The sequence below is a fragment of the Polyodon spathula genome, chromosome 18 (assembly GCF_017654505.1).
Source record: "Polyodon spathula isolate WHYD16114869_AA chromosome 18, ASM1765450v1, whole genome shotgun sequence".
Classification (NCBI taxonomy): domain Eukaryota; kingdom Metazoa; phylum Chordata; class Actinopteri; order Acipenseriformes; family Polyodontidae; genus Polyodon; species Polyodon spathula.
Genome location: NC_054551.1, coordinates 27,079,060 through 27,103,093, shown reverse-complemented (window position 1 = coordinate 27,103,093; position 24,034 = coordinate 27,079,060). Strand labels below are relative to the sequence as shown.

The following is a 24,034-nucleotide window of genomic DNA, read 5'->3' as shown; positions in this document are numbered from 1 at the left end:
GCTTAACAGCTCAGCATCGGATTTTGGATCCTGATTACTACCTTGGCATTCGACCATGAATTTGTGTTTTATGTCTTTTATCAGACTCTATAATGTGGATGTATGAGCTCAAAGCACTTTAAGAGATGTCATTACTATAATTTATCTGTGGCGGATATCTGTATTTAAAACATGTCTATTACTTAAGGCTCTACTTCGTATTCTGTACAGTCTGCAATTTATGTTTTGGCCAGACTGTTTAGTGTTTGCAATCTGTTTTATCCAGCTGTGCATAATACTTTTGCTCAATTTGCTGAGGTGGGGTTTAGGAGCAATAAGGAATCCACCAATGCCTCTTTCAATACAGGTTCCATTAGGAGCTTGTAGCTATCCCTATGGAATTCACCAATGCTCCTTGGCAAAATATTAAACCTTGGTTTGATCAGAAAGTCTCATTGTTTTACTTAGGACCTTTGCAGCAATGAAAGAGATTATTTAAATTGGATATCCTGAATAGCAAATTAATTAAGACATAAATACTGATAACTTTTAATTTACTAAACAGACTATTTCTCACAGTTTAAGTTAAAGGGATACCCTTATTTTTGTAGCCTGATTATCATACCATGGTGTGTCCTTAATTGTCAGTTATTACTCTCTCATTGATGTTTGGCATGTTTAACAAAGTCACCGGCATATTTTTACCTGGACGGTCGCTGAACAAGCAAGATTGAATGAGACCAATATATACATGACCATTAGGGGTGTATTAGGGATGTGCACCAATGATAATTCTCCCCTGAAACTGTGTGTTTGTTAGAGCTTTCATGGAGTGTTGATATTGAACTGGTTTTATCAATCACATGAGTTTTTAAAGACAGCCAACAATTAATTCTGAAAAAAACAAACAAAAAAAACAAAACAAAACTGCACACTGCCCAACAATATTACTGTTAGTAAATCTAAACTTTCAAAACAAAACAAGCTGTAGACAATGGACTATAGGGAACAGTTGGAGTACCATGAATTAATTATTATACCTATAAACTCATAAAACAAGTTTGTCGCTAAAGAGGATTAACTACATTTGGCAACCCTGAATACATTGCTGCACAGAATGGTTTTCATTACAACTGGTTATTAACACAGTTTACTCTATGTGTGAGTATTCTAAACAGGCTCAAATAGTACAGTAGTGATTAAGTTATCCTCCTGAAGAATGTGAACAAAAAGTTTTAAAAATTTCACAAACAAGTACAGTATTTGATTAAAAGATGGTAATGTTTTAATTCAAGGCCAGAAAATGCTATATTTAAAATCAGGCAATCTTGTTGTTAGCCATAAGTATAAATGATAAAGCATATATATAATCAAGTATATTCTACCTAACTGGTTTGAGATGGGGCAATTTAATACCCATCCAGTTGTGCAAGGGGTTATGCTGACAGCCAGCTGTAACTGATTACATGGTATGTGTTTGTGAATACGTTGTTGTCTCATCACAGAAGTCTGAACCAAATTAACATCTGTGTGAAGGTGAGGTCAGGAACAGTAATCATCATTTAAATCTGTCAACAAAAATTCATCATGTAAATGGTTTCAACCAAGCAGAGCAAATAGAGATGGGAGGGGGGCATTTTGTATGATATGTGCAAATGCTGATTGTTACTTAAAATTGGCCAAGCAACTAAACCAGTGGTCCATGATTGACAATGCAGTATTGATTCCAGCCACTGCATTCAATAGCATTGTATTTATTGTATTATGTGCACACTTGTAGAAAAGGAATGCTGCACTTGATAAAATCACTATTCAGTCATAAGAAACACAGGCAGGATGTACTCAAGGTATTGCTGTAATGTTGTTGATGGTTAAGGATGACACAGTGATGACCAATGTATATTGTATAGATAGACACTGGTGTAAATGGCCAAAAAAAAAAATCCCAACATACAGTAAAATTACAATGTTAAAACTCATTTAAAAAAAAAAAAAACTTATTTGTGCCTCTCTAGATGTGTGGTACTTTAAGGCAGAGATGTCTACAAGGATAGATTGTTTTCTTTTTTTTGTGGGGATTTTGAATTCTAGACTACTGACAAGAAAGGATAGTTGTCATTCAAAGCACACCAAGTTCAACTTGAGACATAAACATGCAGTGACAAAGTCATGTCACCAGCGCTGCTAATTTGAAATTGGAATAATAAGAAGAAAAAGAAAATCAATGTCTAAAATCAGAATCATTTCATCAACAGGAGGTGTTATTCATGGTGTAGCTGATTTGAGTCTATCTGGGGAAAGATACAACAAAGCAACCTGGTATTATTTGCAAGATTGACCAGAAACGCAAGAATCGACCTGAATATGTATGAGGCTTTGTGGATGTACCTGTTTCTCATGACTGAAACACTGCTGTCAGGTTGTCATTGCAAGGTTCTCCCACCTGTCTCCTGAAACTTTCATTGCAGCTATCATTACAGTATCTTTCCGTTCACACAAAAATGTATCTGAAATTGGGATTAATAAAAAAAGGATGTCTACTTTACTTTATCTGAATTGCTTTTTTTAAATGACCAAAGGTATTTTTTTTTTAAATATAGGTAACCTGATTCAGTAACCTGACTCGCTTCAAGTAGTTTTTAGTTTTAGGGAACAGTGCATTTATTCTGCTTTGCACTGTTTAAGACAACATCCCATAATGCAGAAGGTTTCTGCACACGATCACTTGACTGTTATGCTGGCTCATGTTTCAATGGTAAAACTGATCAAGCCCTTTGGCACAACAAACAAACAAACTTAGAAATGTATGTGCAGTCCTGCTGAGTTTCCCATCACCATTAGAAATTAGTTAAATTAGTTTATGCCACAATGCAATTCCAGTACTCCAATTTTCAGATGAAATGAGTACTGAGGTGAAAAATCACTAGCAGTTCCAACAATTTATCTCCATGAGATAGTTGACAGCTAAACTCCATATTGACCTGAGTTAATGGTTTGGTAATGAGTTTGTCAATGTTTAGAAGCATGGTGTTTAAAACACAAACAGATGATAAATGACATTGCCTTTTGATTTTAGCCTTAAGGAATAAAAAACAGTTGATAAATATCAAGCAAAGACACGAGTGTTGATGGCCTCCATAAAGATATAATGAGCCAAGCATTAGCAGTTCATGATCTAGTAAAGGGCTGATGATTATAACTGTTTGGATTTATAAGAATTTAAAAACTCTGCTTACATCAACCATATGTGAGCCAGCCCATGCACAGTGAACTTCTGAACACCATTCAGATCAATTGTTAGAATATCAGCCTTTGCTCTTTAAAAAAAAAAAAAAAAAAAAAAAAGATCCTATAAAATACATTTAGTGTATATTGTATTTGAGAAAACTGACTTGCTATAACATGGCAAGGAGTGAATTTGAGTGAGAACTCTATTATCATTCAATGGCGAATTCTTTTAAAGTTTAAGGAACACATGAAGTTTGTGAAATAGGGCCACTGTATCAAAAACCCTTGTAGTTAGTAAAGTAAACTTTGGGAAAATGGAATATGGCTGATTCAACCAAACTTTAAATCTTCCTTTGGGACAAATTAAAAAAAAAAAAAGTTATTTTAAATCATTAATTTCTGTTTGCATCCACAGTAACAAACTGGCTTGAACTGGAACGCTGTCAGCCCCAATTAGGATTGTGAGCTAACAGAATTCATCTTGCTCTGATGGAGTAAATTAAAGATCATCCACGAGACTGGTGTCAAGAAACTACCTGCCACATAAATACAGTACATGCAAGCACACTGGACTAGGTGCCAATTAATAATCATATTCAAAAACTTTGAATACATTTTAGGTGACTGGATTTAAACAATGGCAATTATACAAAAATGTAATGCCAAAAAGTAAATCCTCGATCATTTTCTGTATAATATTGGATAATTCCCTGCAGATATTACAGGCAGCAGCCAAGGTAGCCAGCAGCCAGCATCCAAACAGGATGATGTTTTTACTGGATGTTGTAGAAGGAAATTTGACATTAGATGTGTGGGAGCCTTAGCTGTGATGTTAACAGAGCCTATGGATTTTCTCTTTCCAAAATGGGCATAAAAATTGAAATAAATGTTAAAAAAAAAAAAAAACTGTTTCCATCCATGGTACGTAAATTAAACAATACATGAATCTAAGAAACACAACCTTGTGTTTGTAGCTTACGAACTACAGTAGTAAGTTTAGCTTTTCTGTTTATTTTACATTTCTGTAACTTTGTGATTATAAATTATTATCAAATCTGTTTGAAGCTTGCTTATGAACTACATATTTCACGCTAAGGTATGATTGTCAAGAAACATGTGTGAATTGCCCCATTCGGTTTAAGAAATAAATGTTAAAGTCTCTTATGCAATGTTGACAGAAACCATATGTAAAGCATTGAAATGTGCCAGCTTTTACTCCTAGATAGTGTGCTGTACATCCCACTCCTGCCACAGTGCAAGGAAGCAGACAGGCATAGTGTATAAGAAGCAGAGAGGCGTGGTGTACAAACAATTGTTGTATTTCAAAGACTACCAGAGTAGTACAGAAAGGAAACAAACAATTATTATGTTTTATTTTATCTCCTTCACTTGCATAGCTTCACCTCAGAATGATCTTCAGTTATTATTATTCCTTATAGGCCTTGATACATTTTACCTCTCTGTTAAATAGTTGCTCTTTAAAGGAGAAGAGCTCTGAGGCTTTCTATTAACAATAACATTGTTAATCTTGTAGAAAAATGAAGGAAAACTTTGCACAGAACAAAATCTGTCCACAATCTGATTTTAGATAATGTACGTATCCTTACACAATGCTGGTTACTTTTCATTTCACATGGATATTTTAGTTTAGGCTAAACAACTTTTTTTTTTTTTTTTTTTAAATAACACATTTTAATGCAAATAAAATCAATTTCTTCCAAAAAAGGTTAAAAAAAGTTATTTTACTTTGTCTGGTATCTGACAGACTAATATTAGCTTGAAGAGACAAAGAACAAAGAAAGAGAAAACGAATTCTGCTTTCCAAAACCTCAAGAGTCTTTCACCTCACAACAGTCTGCAGTGTGAGATTCCTTTTTTTTCAGTTGGTTTCGAGAGAATAATTAATTATGTTGTTAATGAAAAATGTTGATGCAAAACATTTCTTCTAAATGAAAAATACTGCCTGCGAATTGAGCTTTCCGGTTGGCGGGTAGCTTACTGTATAATTCAATGTGGAGTAAAGGCAAGCTTATTAAATCTGGATCCGGCAGTTCTGTGGAACAAGATTGATCCAGCTCTCTACCAATTGCAAATGATGGGGCCATGAGAAGTTCAAGCAGTATGGTGAAGAAATTAATTCTGGAAATATGTATGCAGATATCAAAGTCAGCTCTGTGTACAGGGATGTCAAAGCAATCAGTGTGCTAAAGTCAAAGAGAAGTCAAGGTCAGCTTTTCAAATCTGGATGCAGATGGAAGGTCTTCCAAAGATTAACAGTTTTAATAAGGAAAATACAGCTATGGCCAAAAGTTCTGCATCACCTAGATTTTTAGGATTCATGTCAATATTAATTATCATAATTATATATATATATATATATATATATATATATATATATATATATATATATATATATAATATATATATAGTATATCTCGGCTTGTATTATAATACAGATCTTGTATTGTGGGACCTAGTTCAAAGATGGTTTACACAAAGAGTTATCGGTATTAGCATGTAATAGTACAGTATTTCACAATGCATTTCATTAAGTACATGGAAAACTACAAAGCTGTATGTAATTTAATATGGAGACTTTATGGAGCAGAATTAGTTCATTCTATAGGGTAAAACAAAACTTTTGACAGTAGCTGCATATTGACTGGATGCAAACTAGCAATCAACATGAACATATTTTTATGTGGCTGTAAACTAATCAGTGCTTTTATTGAACTGTGTAATACATAACAAAGTCTTAACAAATGATAATACTACGTTCAAAGTACAGCTGGACATTATTTTAACAGCTAAAAAGGGAAAATCAAACCCAACCTTGACATTTCAGATGTAAACAACACATAAATGAATATAATCCAGTTTAAATGGTATTTTCATTTAGACTCAACAGATTTAGATATACAAAACAAAACACAGTTAAATTAATACAAAAGTCAATAAACTAATGCAATATTGCCTTAGAGAACTGAAAGCAAACCAGCAACCCTGTGCACCACAAGCGAGCCTCTTAACTGCAATGCAAAAGAGACGGGAAAGAATCTGTAGAAGCAGTATATCACACAACACTGCCTGTTACAGTTATTCAAAACATAAATTGCAGACTGCATTGTCCTACTTAGTGTTATTAATGCAATTTATAGCATCTGCATATTTTCAAAGTAATTTGCATATCAGTTAGATTTTTTCCATAAAGAAAACGGAGCAAAGTGTCACCAAACTATGTATAAGTAGAACAAGCCCTTTCTGAGCAGTTCTTCTGTGTAACACATTTTTATGTAAAACAAACTAAACATAAGGAACATGCAAGCAGAAAAATGAAGACAGTGAGTACCACACATCGGTTTCTATAATAGTTGGCAGCACATTTTGTATTTCTCAGGGAAAATTGTTTGTACTAGAGCCACTTCGTTTCAGATCATGATGACCTTTGGCATTCTAAAAGTCAGAAACGATTCCTAGCAAGTGACTGCCAATAGCTTATAGGTATATAAAGCCCCTTTCACACTGGCACTCCTACCTGGATCCAGATCCGAGTCCTGGCTAACTGGATCACCATCTTGCATGCCTGAGTTGTTAACCCGGGTCCCAGTGACCCACCTCAAGATGTGGGTTGACACGCTTTTTACCTGGCATGAGTGAGACAAAATGCTTGACTGCCATTCGTGAACCGACACAATGACAAACAGACATGCTTGTGTTGAAAGTTTCTCTTCCACAAGGAAAGTTTCTGGTTATTCTGCTTAGCAATATTTGTGTTGCTTAAGACACACCATGAGCCAGACTGCGGTAGGAATGAAGAAACATTTTCTCTAATCAGCGTTTGGGCCACCTGTTCAATCCAGAGATGCTTGGATGGAAGCGCTTGTAACAGGCTGTTTCTGGGGCATTGATATACGCATTGTTACTTCCGTCTGTCACCCAGGTCAACCCTGCTTTATCAAAAGCAATGTGAAACCGTGTACCCAACCTGCATGACACCGGGTCCTGCCCAGGTAGGTTCTGACCCGGGTAGATCATGCCAGTGTGAAAGGGGCTTAAGTTTCTCATATGATCCTATCTTAAAGTAGGTCAAAAATACCTTTAAGAAAGTGATAGACTGGGAAGTAACAAAGAGTACAAAAGACAGAAAGTAAAAGTAACTCTCCTGGAGTACTTAAGTCAATAAATCTGTTTTCAGTGTTTCAGTCACGTCTCTGTGCTGCCTCCAAACCAATTGTGATGAAATTATTTATAGAAAAATACTAGACAATTCCATAAGTTTCAGCTGAACAGACAGAACTGAATGTATTTTCTCAGCTGAAAACTACTAATATTTTAATAAGTGTTGGTCTGACTGCTGTGCCAGCATTAAGGAAATAACCTTCCAATGCTTGAGACCTATCCTGACTTCATGTTGTCATCCAGAGTCAATATGCAGTACTAGACTGAGCAAACAAAATGGACCAACAAATAAAGAGGTATTCAAATCTTCCTGCTGCTACATGTTGAGGTGGTAGAATGCAGACTAATGCATCTTTAACGTAAGCTTATGGTGGAAGTATGTTGACATTCGAGAAAGCACTGCCCTTATAAAAGTTATACTACATTTACAATAGTTTACAGTGGTTTGTCATGTTTTTATTTTTATTTGATTTACCATATGCTGTATTCGGTACCTATGCTTTACCATGCTGACATGAAAACAATAACACACGACAAGGTGTTCAAGTATGATCCAGTATATGCATGCCTCTGAGTGTTGTTCTTAAACAGCCTACAGATTCCTATTTAAACACCCTGGAGTGTATTATTGACCTATCTGGACAGGATGGAACACTTGCTAGTCAATGAGATTGCTCTCTGTACCGTCATTATATAATATTCTTTATTACACTTTGCAATGCTTTTACTATAGTAACGTTTTATACAGTGGTGTAGTCGAGCCGCATCACGCCGGAACCTTGACAAAAGAATTAACTTAAGAACATTTACCAATTTGTTATGAAAATGCTTAAATAGCGCCCGACCGCTCTAATTTTGGTGCCTGGGCATCAGTGAAGCCATCTTTCTATTGAATACACAGGAACAAAAAAAAATCAGTGTCCGATTCCCTATGTACCAGTTTTGATGGTACACTAACCGACGCAAATTTTAAATGCAGTCAAATCTCCTGCACAATCATCTGATTCAATGAGTTGTCATTGTGATGGAATGAAATAAATATTAGGGGCTTCTATTACAAACTACAATACTAATATAAGCAGGCTAACTATTATTTTTTAGTATACATGCTGACGAAGACAGCTGATAGCAAGTGTATCCTATGACTGTGGCCATAAACATAGGTTAAAGCTGCTTTTGTTCTTCGGTCACAGAGACCTGGGATTGGAGTGAACGATATTCATTCTGCCCTTGCTTTTAGATTTAATATATATTACAAAACCATAAATAAGTTGTTGCATATTTATTTAAATAAAATAAAAATAAAAAACATCTGTTTTACTTGTTTTTTTCTCACAGCTTACAGTATCAGAACCATTGTTTTTTATATATATTTGATCCAGGAGAAAAAAAAAAAAAATCTGAATGTAGTGTACAATTAAATTGTCCAGAAATGTTGGCAGATAGTATTTCAAAATCAATTTGAAAAACAAAACAAAAAAATGAATTGTATTGATACAGTTCTTACATTGGTGACGAATGATAAATAACTGAGCGTTTGTCTGATTGGTAATTTTATTGAATGCAAAGAAAAACACAGAACTTTGAGCATTGCGTGACTTCTAATAAAAATAAATAAAAAAATAAAATTTAAAAAAAAAACAGTAATTTTCTTTAGTGACACTAGATGGTGGAACAGTACAAAATACAGCCTATTACAATCAAAAGAGGCCGAAATGAAAACACATCTAGAATGATTTAAAAAAATAATAATTTTTTTTTTTAAAACACGTGGACTTAGAACAAATAGATTTGCTGTCCTGTATTCCCAAGCCCCATTTACAACCCCAACGGAAATAAAGGATAGTCTGTAGAGGATATTAAAGAACACTCGGGTAGGAATCCTAATTAGACAATTAATCACCTCACAGCAGATCGATAAGTAAAACAGATGTCTTTAAAGTAAAAAAAAAGGATAAATTGCTGTTTGTGTTGTAAAGATAAACGATTATTTTATGATGAACATAGATTACATTATTATTAAAGGAAATAATCCTTTGAGAATTAATATGATTTTATTGCTCTTAGGTGGAACCTTAATGTAACAGGCACTTCCATTACCGATTCTAACCCCTGACGATGTAGCAACGTTAAAAGCTCCAGCCGACATCCTGTTACACATACAGTCTTGCTGAGAAGCATATTTCATTCATATGAATTTTAATTCCACAGAATTATCATCTTTATGTCAGTCCAAGTCGTGCACGTGTTTTTTTTTAGCAATCAGAATAGAATATCATAACAAGTTGACAAATATTTGTTACTGTAAACCGAAAAGACAAACACAGGTTAATTGAGTTTTTCTGCTACGTTTTCAAAATCTATATTGTGCTGTATTCCCCCACCCCCATCCCCAACACACAATCATACTGTATAATTACATGATCCAAAGCATATTTGAAGGCAAAGGTCTTCCAGCATTGGTCATTTTAAAATGTGGTCTTTTTGAGATAGGACTGAATGATATAGGACTCATGTGGACTGCTGGAATTATACTGTAATACCTTACAAGTGTACCATAATCAATTTTGCCATACAAGTGAATTATTGATACACCGCAAGCCAGAATGTTTTCACTGTTTATTTTTTTATACAAAATGTTGGTGGAAATTGAAATGGAATCCCAGAGGCAGTATGGAAAATTGAGGAAATAGCTTTTTTTCCAATTCACCTTTTTGCCATGATTGATAAACAGCAGCTTATGATATCCAACTGGAAATAGCAAAACTGGCGCGGGTAATCTACAGTTTAAAGATCATCAATTTTTGTTCAATAGATTAATCTCAATTTATTTAAAAACATGGTGGGGCAGATAAACTGTTCTGCCACCTTTTTCAAAGAGAAAAAACTAATTATATTTCTTTCTTGTTTAAATATACTTTTTTTTTTAAAACACTGAGAAAATAGTAGTGTAAACACAACCTTGTAGCAAAAAATACTTTTCTACTTATAGTCAGTAAACCTTGAGTCTAGAATCAGGTGGTGCATTGTGTTAATGCAATACCATTTTATCTCTAGAGGCCTCTCTCCTCAATCTGGCTCAAGTGAGTCTTTCTAGATAACACAACTAACATTTTCCCTTTACCCAAGAAATGCCTTAAAACCTGCAGTGGTCAGGATTAAGACCCATTGGTCAAGCTTTATTGATGATATAGCACTGTGTCTGCATGCAGTGTCCCTTCGTGTAGCCAGTAGTATTAAACAAGAATCAAAACATGCAAAAAAGAAGAAAAGAATATCTAAGGAAAGATAAAAAAGAAATACTATTTTTTTTTAGCATGGTATGAGGTGGGTGGATGTTACATTTACTTTCTGAATATTACTAGGCCTAAATAATAATGTTTTACAATAACCCAAGTTTACAGTGTCATACAGTTCCCTTTCAATTCAAAGACAACCACCACAGCATACTTACGGGATATGCCTGCCTACTGGCAGGTATTTACTGAGCAATTTATATCAGAGCTGCCGATAGGCCCCTTCCTGGGATGACGTCCTCTATCCCGCCCACTGAGGGAATAAACAGTCAACTCATGGAAACCATAACCTATTTTGCCTCTCATCTACGGTAAGGTAAGACTTCTGTGTTTAACTGAGTGTGTTTTGAAAGAGCTCTTCCGGGTCGATTAACCCCAATTATTGTCCTATATGATTTTTTTTTTTTTTTTTTTAAATAAAACTTCATCAGCTCATCAGTTAGGTGCCTCACTGTACATAAGGCACAGTGTTTCTATGCTCGCAATCAAGGGATCTTTGGCTGGCTTTTTCCTGCTTAATTACTTATTATTGATCAGATCTTTAAAAAAAAAAAAATCATGATTCTATATAGATTCTTACAGAGTAATTAGGAAAAACTATACATTTTGTTGTCTCGAAATCTCTAATCTCTAATCAATCAGATGTATCTATTATTTATCATATTGCATAAATAAATCCTTCAATTGCATTTTAATGCTACAGCTCAATCTTTAGTTCTCTTATGTGGAGCCACTGCCATCCATAATTAAATATGCATAATCAGCATAAATATTATTATTATTATTTGTTTTTGTTTGCAGGGAAAACAGAATCAAGACACAGGAAAATAATTGTGTGTTATATGATAGGTTTAGTCTTGAATTTCTAGTGACCTAGTTTAGTGTCTGTAACGTGACTATACTATTTTACAGTATTATACCAGTGTAAGCACTATGGTTTGTAAGATTCCATGGCTTTTACACAATACCATTAAGGCTACACAAATCTACCAAATGATGCAGGTTTTTTCTAGCTGGAAATTGCTCCTGCAGCCTTTTAGAATTGTATTTCAGGTTAAGAAGCTTCTATTTCCTGTGCAGAAAGAAGGACTGTATAGAGAATAGTCATTAGGAGAAAACAGTAACCACTCTTAACATAAAATACAAAATAACACAAGCCGTTTATTACCCTGGGGAAAAGCACGAATAACATTTTCCTATTTGGATAATGAACTAACTGTAGAATTTTGTACATCCTCACGTCTACATGCCTACGCTACCCTCTGCTAGCCCAATGTGTGCATGTTCTAAATAAACAGAAAGAGAAATTGGTGTTTGTGAAGCAAATAAAAATAATGTTATACAACAAATATTTAAAACTTTAAGCTACCAATGTAAGCAGTGATGAGCAACTGTGGCCCTTCATATCGAGGTCTTTGATACCGCCATGTACTAACAGTAATTGTTAAATTGAACAAAACAACCCTTAATTCAGGTCCTAAGCAGTATATTATTTTGTTATGATTGTTAAACCTGGAGTAGAATGGCAGTCTCAAACAAGGAAGACTCTTTCAGTTAAGCTTTTTGACAGACACATTCTACTCATCCCTTGTAATATTGTATATATATATATATATATATATATATATATATATATATATATATATATATATATATATATATATATATAGACACACACACACACACACACACACACACACACACACACACACACACACACACACACACACACCTTGATGTGTACAGAAGGAAGCCATTCATAAGTCACTGAACAGATGAATGGTGCATTAAATGCTGCAGACACATTATTTAGGATATATTACTGCATTCGGCCAGTGGCCTCTTTCTTACGAAGCACAGTACAGCATCTTCATGCCGGCAGGAATTGGCTGCCAATGAGGCAGAAAGGTAGTTCACCAGCCACCCTTTCCCAAAGGATCAGGCTAATACCAGAGCATCATCGCTCTGCAGAAACAAGACTGCTTAATCAATCAACAAGGTGAACAGCTGGGGCAGTATTTGTAATAAACCCAAGATGACCTCACTTACAGTATAGTAAGAGGAGCGTACATTCAGAAAAAGGTTTTCAACTTGAAGGTGACTTTTAAGTGCATTTGTGAATATTATTATTATTACAATTTAAAGTACTGTACAATCATGTTACAATAATGTTTAGTTATTTAAAAACATATACAGTATTAGAAAGGACTGTTTTAATGTGTGACATTGCTGTAGTAAAATATTCAGACTCCTTGAGATTCAAAATGAGCCGATTCAATATTGCCACAGTGTTTGACAGAACAATATCATGCATTGATTATCTTCAACTTTGTTGAATTCTAATTGAAGGGTTTTCTTTAGTTGAGCTGGAGATGTAGTGGGGCAATACATAATGGCACCATTGGCATGAAGTCTGTGCTTACAGTACACTTGCAAATTGTTAATCAGTAAAGAGGTTGATTTTCTTCTTTGAGAAGTTATCAACTCAGCTTATGAAACAGAAGGGCAAGCTTCATAGTTTGTGCATTTTTGTATTTTAATATTCGTCTGGTTCTATTTGTATTACACTCCACTGTCATTCTCTAAACAAATATTGAAATAGAAAATGCAATGCTCCGTTCATTGAAATTGCATGTGTTGTACTTCATTAATGTCAGTTTTGAACCAATTCATTATCCTTGAGGTCACTGCATTAATTTAGAAAGTAAATAAGATAACAACAAATAAACAAAATTGTGTGCAAAAGGCTCACAAGGGGAGGTAACTTGAATGTGCTTCTACTGTGATGCAAACACACATTTTTACATAGTCTGAAAAGCTATTACAAAACACAACAAGGAAGCTCATATTAGATACTGTATCTGCAATTATGAGAGAATTGTTGTTAACCATGTCCCGTGCTGTCTATATTTCCGCGCTATGTTTTTAAACATCTTTTGACATTTTTAATCACATATGAACTCATAATAATGTATTTCTCAACATTTATTCAGGAACGTTCAGCAACAAACAAAAAAAACTTCTATAAATCACAGTGTGTCCAGATCACGCTTCCCCCTGCAACAATGCTGGTTTTCTGTTCCCATAGAAGGGGGTTCTGTAATACTTTAATGTACTTTATATTAGAGATTATGTTGCTTGCAAGTTAAAAAAGCGTCCTTGATACAGTATAAACAAAATCATGAAAGAAAATTAATGTGAAATTTAAAATGCAGAAATAGTAGTGTATTACGGTATCTACAGCGACTATATTTGTAAGGCATTTAGTGCGCATACATGTCAAAAGATTGCTATACAAACAAATAAATTCAAAGGGAAAGCAGCAATATTTAGCTCTCATGTCTGGATTATATCAATACACTACAATGCACTGTTTCCTGAAAACTCCTTTATGAGAGACACTATAAAGCTCAGTTGAATTATTCAGAAAAATAGTAAGATTGTGAAGTACAGTTCAAAATACCATAAATGTCTTACCTTCCTTGTATCTTTATGTCGGATATAGCATAGAAGTATCTTGACAAGTTGTCCTCATCCACCATTGTTGCTCCTGTCGCTGGCCTCAGCAGTTTTATCCTGAGGTCTGTGATTGTGAAGAAGTCTCTCAAGTTCTTGGTTGTGTCAAGCTGTCCATAGAGGGAGGCCATATTGTGAAGCCGAGGTCCAGCGAAAAGCGCAAATCTTTCTTTTATCTCAAAGCGAACTGTTTTATCATATTTCCAGACATATCCTCTGGAGTATTCTTCTGTACAAATGATATCCAGCAGGGTGTGCTGAGTGAGATCGTGGACTGTTTTGGGCTCCATTGTAAAAGCGTCTAAGCAGTCTGTAGCGTAAAACTGGTATGGCTGCCAGGATCGGCCGAAGTCCAGGGACTTCTCAAGAACCATCTGCTCTGGACGTCCGGACTCGAATGTTATCAATATATCATCTGTAAGCTCAATGGTCTTGTTCCAAGACAGAGTGATGTTGACCAACAGGGGCTTTGGGTATTTCTTCCAAGAGGATGACTGCCAAAAAGTTGTCGGGTTCCTGCCTTCAAAATCAAACATCAGCTCTGGCGGGTGTGCCAGCTCTGGTGTGTTAGCGTCACACTCGTTATTGCACATGTAGGGATTCTCCTAAAAAACACAAAGGGGGGAACAAAGAAAATGTTTAATACACACGCACACACACACACAGGTACTGCAGCAAAGTAACCATTTCCTTAGAAATCCTAAATGCTTACTGATTGGAAAGTTGGGGTTATACTGTAATTACTCAAACAGTTGCACAGTTACACTCATAAGTTCAAATTCATGTTCAAATTATGTTAACTAATCCATTTCTTCATGAGACAGGCTTATTAGGAAGTTAAACTAAATGCATGTCTGTTCTAAGAAAGACTAGTCAGTATAGTATGCAACAGCTCGTCACACTTGTTGCTATTTCTATCAAAGTTACTGGTTTAAAATGCAAAACAATTGTATACTTTTAAGCTAGTAATTTGTATTTAATTGCAATTAGCTTGTTTTTCAATTTTTCAATATATATATATAATATATATATCTAATATATATATATATATATATATATATCTATATATATATATATATAAATATACATACCCCCCCACACACACCCCCACACACACACACACAGTTGTAATCAAAAGTTTTCATATAAGAAAATTCTGAAAAATCTTTTGTAGCAAAAGTTTTGCTTTTGTGGATGAGGAAAAAAGGTTGCAAGAAATAGATTCCTTGTCTGTGTGTATAAAATTCCTTGTCTACAATTATTTATTTCATCATTTTTTTTCTTTTTTTGCAAAACCCCAAAAATGCTAATTCAAAAGTATTCATTCCCTTTGATGCTTTGATAGTATTGTCTACAAGGTGCTAGAAATTTCAATACGATAACAGAAAAGTCTAGAAAATGCTGGATTGTAGGTAAACATTCTTAGAGAATATAAAAGGATTAGGTATAGGATGATTGCTGCCATTATCAGATGTAAATATGAGAAAAAGTAAAGAGCTGTCTGAAACCTTAGGCAGAAAATGTATTACTTTCATAAAGCTAGAGAAGGATACAAGAAGAGTTCCAAGCATATGAGTATCCCAATTTTAACTATTATTTCTACTATCAAGAAGACACAACGCTCCCTCGGTCTGGAAGAAAGAAGGTTTTTTCACCAAGAATAAGTAGAAGAATTATGAAGAAGGTTAATATCAATCCAAGATTGACTGCCAAAGATATTCATAGTGAATTGACTGCAAGTGAGACTGGGGTTTCCATTTCAACCACAGGTCAAGTATTGCATGGTGAAGGGCTCAATGGTCGCAGGCCAAGAAAAAAGCCACTCTTAGGAAAACGTCACAAGAACAATCATTTAAAGTTAACCCAAAACAGCATTTCAATAATGGATGTGAGTTCTGGTCAAAGGTTTTGTGGAGTCATGAAACAAAAGTCGAGCTATTTGATCACGCTGATACTCATTAAGTTTGGAGAAAATCTGGTGAGATGTACAAAGGAAAGAACACCATGCCTAATGTCAAGCTTGTGGGTGGTAATATCTTTCTATGGGGCTGTTTTTCCTCTAATGGCACAATAAATCATAACAGGCTTGTGGTGGTAATATCTTTCTATGGGGATACCCGACTTAATGGCACTTTATAAATTTCCCATGAAACATTAATAAATATATATATATATATATATATATATATATATATATATATCTATATATATATATATATATATATATATATCAAAACTATTTGAACATACAATGGATATTTTTCCTGTAGTAATGCAGAAAATAATAACTTTACAGCATTTCTCTTTTGATTCAAATTGATCAAGCCTAATTGTTGCTTCTAGAAATACCCTCTTTTAAAACATTTGTACTGTTTGCCACAAATCATTACACCACAGTGTACTACAATCTCTGGGGCTTGATCCAGACATCTGCTGTCCTATTAGCTGCAGGCTAGGGAAGTAATTCTGGAAAGACTTTTCACAAGATACTAGCTCCAATTTATCAGACAAGATAATCCACCACCTGATTAGGTAGGAGTTGTCAGTGGCTTTGTCTGAAATGCAGCCGAGGTGATTGGTGTTCAGAAAGGTAGAGTAAAAAAAAAACTTCTTTATTTGTCCTCCAAGGCAAGGTGAAAATGAAGCGTAGCTCTGCGGGGCTTTGGGGCATGTACAGCACTTGTCTTGAGCTACTGTGTTCTTATTACTCTTGTTTCATCCTGGAGACTGCAGTTTTATGTGAGACAAGTGGCGTTCTTTAAATTAACTGTTGCTTCATTGTAATAGAATAGAGGTCTTTTTTTTTTGGGGGGGGGGGGGGGGGGCTAATCTATTCATTTACACCTTTTTGACCTTATCCACTACCACTTCAGTCCACATGAATTGCCGGGTGTTCCATAAGTCAGGCATCATATGCATCATTGTTTTATTGGTTGCCCCTCTGTTTCTTTCAATTATGAAATGAAAAGAAAAACCGGAACAAATTCAGAATATTTTAATGTGGTGCATATAGTCAATGGAGTGTGGCTGTCTGATCGAACAAAGGACGTGCTAATCGGCATAATAAATTATATGACCTATAATGCTTGACCTCTGGGGAACCATGTACTTTCTAATATGTGGCTGTATATACAGTAATATTTAATGGCTAACTATAATACATTTATAGATGTGATCTATGTTTTTCCTTTTTAAACTTCTGGCCAGTAACACATATTTCCCTCTTGCTACTGACTAAAGGGAATTTGACTCTACCCTGGCTGCTTAAGTAACTCATATGATATTGGATGATTACCAGTGAAACACACAGAAACTGTTCGTTAACAGACAAGGATATATTTCTATTGATTTCTTCAATCAGGCACAGAATTACTCAGATTAATGCCATGCTGCCATGGTGGATAGAAACTAACACAAAGGGCAGAACCTTTCATTAGAGCCTACCCTAGTACTGATTTAACAACAAAACACTGCTGTGTGAAGATCAATACGCTTGCTGGCCATTCTAATCTGGAGCCTTCAGAAAAGTACTGCAGATAGCCATTGAAAATCAATGGGAATGTTCCGTTTTATTTTACAGCACTGAGTGCTCTATTAGGAGATTAATGGTTTGTGGAACATTATAATAATTGACAACAGTAGTGCTGTAGCCCAGACTGTAATTATAGAATCTGTTCCTATTAATCCTAATCTTATCCACGCAGACAAGGGATCAGATGAAGTCATGTATTTTACAGATGGTGAAGCTATTTAGGCATAAAGGTCACATTAAATTGCAACTAATGATGAATTTATCCAAAAACATATCAGATTAATCCAGTACTGTATATCATTGATGAAGTGAAAAGGGATCTAAGTCGAAAATTTCTCAGGCAGCCAGTGAGCTGTGATAATCCTACAGTTGCCGTCCTCAATAAAATTGTTCCAGGTAATTTCACTAGCTAACCATAAAAGTCACATTACAAATGATAAAGCCCCCTCCCTCACACAATGTAACATTTTTGATTTCACGAAGCATTTGAGAAATTTTTAATGATTTGTTTCCTCCTGCTTTTACTAATTATTTCATTGGTGTGATTTGTACTTTCTTTTCGGAACATGTGTATTTTTGCTGTAAAATACTTTCATGACCCTTTTCCTTTTTAATTGGCAGTCACCGTTTTGCATCAGTTAGCAATTTTTTCAAAAAAAGTTTCCCAATGCCTCGAGAGATTTTCTTTAATTTGAATTTAAATGCTTTCTGGTTTGAAAAAAATACAACTTATTATTTCACATATTTACCTTGTCACTTAAAATAGATAACTTCCTGCCACTCTACTGATACGTTTGTTCTCATAACTGACTTTTTATTAGACCTAGTTTTTAAAATAAAAAAAGAGATGGTTCATAGGTTGACAGTTCTAGCCTCCAGATTACATGATCGTAGATAGAAGATGTAACTGGGGAATATACATTTACTGTCCACTGACAGAAATGTTTGACATATTGATCTAACAAACCAAACATATCCAACTCATGTGACAGATATATCTAACAAAAAACCACACCACAGGTTTCTTAATATTGTAATGCTGGTACCTAAAAATACATTCTATGGACAGCAGAGATCTCATGAGGAAACACTAAGAGGACATACTTGTTGCCATAATATTTTTTATGGATGCGAATATACTTTACATTCTTAGCAAACATAGCCCTCAGTTACAGTTAATATTGCTCTGGATTCAAAAAAAGGAGACTGTCCCATGTGGAATCAAAAACAATTCATACAATGCAGTCCGAAGATAGCTTGTTATCTGATCTATTTCTATGTATAAATCATGTTTTACGTGTAAAAAATACAACAGTTTCTTTTGAAAATCAAATATTTTGACAATATGAGTTACAATATGGCTATTTTAAGAAAGCCTATTTCATTCCACCCACCCCCTCCCAAGTTAGATGAGGGTTCATCTGATTGCTCTTACTCAAATGAGACCTGGACTACTCAGATAGATTTCTCTCTGTCACAGGACTTGACTGAAGCTGTTGCTGTTTTCAATCTCTCTTCCTGCACAAGCTAACACCTTGTCGACTTTTTTCACTCAACAACAAAGTCAGAGGGCTTAACCTCACTGCAGCATGAATATTGGAAGCTGTATCACAGATTACAGGCTGTAATAGACACCTGGGCAAATCCCTGCAGAGGATTACGGTTAGGATTTCAAAATGGTAAAGGCTGTGGAGGTCATCCAGGTCCATATACTGAAAAAGTGTGAAACTAATTCTGATTGCAGCTTTTGAGACAGTGATACCTACACTGCAGCCATAACCTTACTTACCTTGGAGCTATTGAACTTGATTATATGAAAGATAAGTCTGAATTGAAGATGGCTTAAGGTAAGTTGATAAAATATTGTAGGTGTTGGCAGTTCAGAAGCAATTCAATAGTGCCCATATCCTATGTATGTATTTATTTATTTATTTTTTTGTTTTGCAGTATTGCCTACTATAACAACGGTAGTTATTATTCAGATGGACCTTTTCAAATTTAGAACTATTGTCCTAAAACTGCTGATGCATGTTTTGTGGGAATAGGTGACTACTCAAATATGTCTTAGGATAAGAAAACCCGCTCCATGTGCTTGTAAAATGAAATCTTATGATATTATATTAGACCTTAAACAGTCAACTCCACTGAGTAAAGCATTAATAGGTCTTACTTTGTTCCATTAACAGTCCATGTTTTCTCCTGCTGCCGAGGTTTCTGATAGTATGTGGTAATCAGAATATCAGGCTACCAAACAACAACTACACTGCTGGTGAAACTAATTGTAACATCCCTGCTTAAAACATTGCTCTCAAATTAAAGCAGTGCAAGGCAGGCTTTGTTAATGTAATCTTGACTGATAACTAGCTTCTCTGGGTGTTGAATACTAACGGATGAAAAAGACTTTCAGTCACTCTCACCTGGGCTGTAATAATATTACATTTTGATCAATAACGAGGTAATATAACACGTTACATATTTTATGGCAGTTACTTTCTGCAAAAAATAAACAGACTTGTCTTGTTACCTTTTTTTGTTGTTGTTATACACCTACATTTGTGGTATTTTCTTTTTTAAAGCCAAATTACATTTCAGTTAAGTTGTAATCGGCAATGAAGACTGCACTTTAATATATTTAGTCAGCAAGCCGTCAAACTGGAAACACAAACAACTCGGCTTATGGCAGTCCCTAAAGATGTAACTGCTATTTTCCTTGAACACAGATTGTGTGCATGCGCACAATCAGGATTAACTGGCTTGAGTACAGAGCTTAATAAATACATAATAGAGATACCAAGTACACAAACGGCTTCTTCAGTAACCTAAGCTTGTTTGATGCAATATAACAAGTACTATTTAGATTTATAAATAAACTGTATAAAATAGTTTGACTGAATGTACACTTCGAAGAATTCATATTGCATGCATAAGAAAAAAACTACAGTACAATTAATGCATAAGTATGTATCTACAAAATGCATGTGTATCTAATACATTAAGTAATTTATTGAACACAATGTTTGTTTGTTTGTTATACTATAAATATTTTAAAATCCTCTGACACATTTACTAAATTAATTACCAGGCATACAGTTAAATAGTAAGCAATAGTCACAACATCTGCTTTGCAGGATAAGACAAGAGAAATTAATATAACATGTATATAATCCAGGGGTCGCTGGTGCACGGTGAGCCGAGGACACCCTGGCCGACCTAGACTCCCCCCCCCCTCCTGATGACACTCAGCCAATTGAGCGCCGCCTCCTGAGAACTCCCATCCACAGTCGGCTGTGGAATAGCCCAGAGTCAAACCGGCGACGTCCAGGCTATAGGGCGCATCCTGCACTCACACAGAGCACCTTTACTGGATGTGTCACTTGGGAGCCCCTGTCAGTGATTACTTCTACTTAGAGTTCTGCCTTTCCAGTTTATTCCAAACTTTACCAAAGAATTACACATTTTTCTAAACTTCAATGGTAAAAGACCCACGCTAGTGTACATCAGACATTGATGAGCTGAACCACCACAGCCCAAGGCAAACCTGCAAAGTCTTTCCAACACCGTGCCCAAAGAATTTAGAGATTCGTTTTTTTCCAAACATGTAAACAAAATCTCCATAGTCAATAAAAGGCAAGAATAAGTTACTGGGGCGAAGGTCTTCAGGTAACAGTAAATTGATCTCACTGAAGGACAAACCCTCTGCAACATCAAGTCCCCTGAGTGCAGTGCACGTAACTCACTTTGTGTAACATGTAACTGGTTTGGAGGATGAACATACAGTACAACAGGAGACAAAATTGAGTCCTGCATTACCTACATTATCTATACCGTTTGACAGGTTTTGATGGACACAGCATTTTGAATAATTGCGGTGGCTTCTGAAAAATAACTAAATCAAATAACAAAACAGAAATGTACAGTATGTGTTAGCATTGGAGAGTGCTAAAAGCCTCCTACATATTTCTCTTAATTTTGTCTCAGAGAACTATTTGGTGATTTACTGTACTGTAGTTTTACAGATTCTTCCATCTTCTGCTGGTTTGAACAGTTTGCAAAAGCTGCTTTAAATTATGATCTTGGCAGTGGGAAGCAAAACCCTACAATATTCAATCCTCTGAGGATTTTACTGCTTGGAGCTGGAAATGAAACTGTATAGACACATGAAGCTGGGGAATTGCACTTTTACACATTTTCAGACTTCTGTTTTTAGAATGCAAAGGGTAGAGACACTATTACAATTAATGAGGAGAAGCTGCATATAATTGTTATAGTGTAGGTTTAATATTATAAGCAGGGGTCCACATTATATTGGGACACCAATATCCAGCTATCACTTACAGGTAAATTATATAGCCAAAAATGTTTCCAGCAAAAATAGAGTATGATAATAACACTATGATAATAACACTATTGCTAAATCCATTAAATGATCGAAATGCATATTGCATTAAAAAGGATATTTACAATGACTTTGTAAGAAGTTGGAATGATACTCCAGAAATGTTCCAATTTTACTTAACCATCCGGATTTACAGCAGATGTAACTAGAGCTTGAGGTCAGCTCTGCTTTATTTATCTCTGAGAATGGTTAAATGTAATTATTTGTTAAATGCTTCCATTAAGATTTTCATTAAGATCATAACACAAAAAAAGCTCTGTTAATGTGAAAATTGTGCCAAGAGGCTATCGCTATAATACCATTGAAGATTTTTTTTTTTTTTAAACTATGTTCTATTAATACATTCTATTAATATGTACCTTACATATTAGATATCTGTATCGAATCAGTAAGATACAGAAGACATAACAAATAATCTATTAATGCGGTACCATTACTGTTTTACTTAACAGTCCATAGTTTGATACATTCTTTATTTTACAATTTATAACCCTTATATTCTTTCCGGAAGTATTTGACCCAGTAGCTAACACTGTGACAAAAAACACCAGGAGTTTTACATTCCTCCTCTTCCATCTCTTGTCACACAAATCAGGTGACAGTCACTGAAAAGAGGTGCTAAAGACAGTAGTGTTAATTAATATCCAGAATGCAGATGAAACCACATGATAAACAGATTAGTTTCTAAGTTAATACATAGTGTGTAGAATGTCTCTTATTGTACAAAGTGATGCATTCTCATACAGCTAGGTGGGGGAACTGTGAAGCAAACCTGAGTGGTTTCAGCTGCCCAAACTTCGCAACATTTTAAAAGTCATTAAAGTAATATTATATTCTTATAAAAATATAATTTATCTTAAGAAATATTAAGTCTTTTGTTGAAACATTGAAGTCAATAATGTAACAATTTAAATAATGGCTGCAATTCTATATGAATTCAAATTAAGTGGATAGTTTTACGATGATTATTTGAAGACTTCAATTTGAAAACAAACAGGATAAAATGGCTGAATGAAAAAAAAAAAATGCTGAATGTTGATTCTGTGACCCAAAAGAAAATGAATTACAAAACATACTACAAAACAAAAAAAGAACAAAAAAAAAAAACTTCAACTAATTTGAACTTCAAAAACATTTTCTGTTATTTATTTGTTATTATGCTATATCAGCTATATTTAAACAAAATCCTGTAATGCCATAAATATTTGTGACCAAAATATTTGGCGAATCACATCCATAAAACCTATTTTGCTCCAGAAATGTTGGCGACCTGTTACACTGGTAGTAGTGTATTACTTAATAATATGTACTGCACTAAGATATTCGTTCCAAAAAAGGTTAATTTTTTTTTCACACGCAAAAAAAAACAAATAAATCACTTAATAAAAGGCTCGCCAATATTTATGGCTTTACAGTATTGAAAGTCATATTTATTATTTAATCTTGCCTCTGTTATTATTTTGACTGACTCATATTTTAAATATGTACTGCAGACTCAGCTAATAGTGGAAAATTAAAAGCCCCTTGGGAAGACTATTGTTGTCTGTAACAATAGTCTTCTCTTCATCACCCTTTAATTTTCGGGGAACCCTTCTGAAACAACAGACATTGTTATCAGAAGGGGGCACAGTTATCAGACAAAGGTGATACCCCCCCCCCCCCCCCCCCCCCTCCCTCTCTCTCTCTCTCTCTCTCTCTCTCTCTCTCTCTATATATATATATATATATATATATATATATATAGAAAGAACATGTATTGTTATAAGGCTGACTGACACAACAATTTTTGTTGTTTATGAGACTAATGAGGTAACGACAGACAGGACAGTATTTGTTAACTTATTCTCTATACATCAGATTAAAAAAGCACATATTTAGAGAGAGAGAGAGAGAGAATAAAAGGCAATA

The 24,034-nt window shown here is 34.8% G+C and overlaps 1 protein-coding gene across 6 annotated transcripts in view; it reads right to left on the bottom strand.

Moving 5' to 3' along the window:
* The window catches only part of ntng1a (netrin g1a), a 95,168-nt gene that overhangs the window by 32,784 nt on the left and 38,350 nt on the right, over window positions 1-24,034 (bottom strand). For all 6 annotated transcript variants that reach the window (XM_041277326.1, XM_041277330.1, XM_041277324.1 and 3 more), the window contains exon 3: window positions 14,160-14,803. In XM_041277326.1, the coding sequence (XP_041133260.1) occupies window positions 14,160-14,803 (644 nt within the window). The remainder of the gene's footprint in view (window positions 1-14,159; window positions 14,804-24,034) is intronic.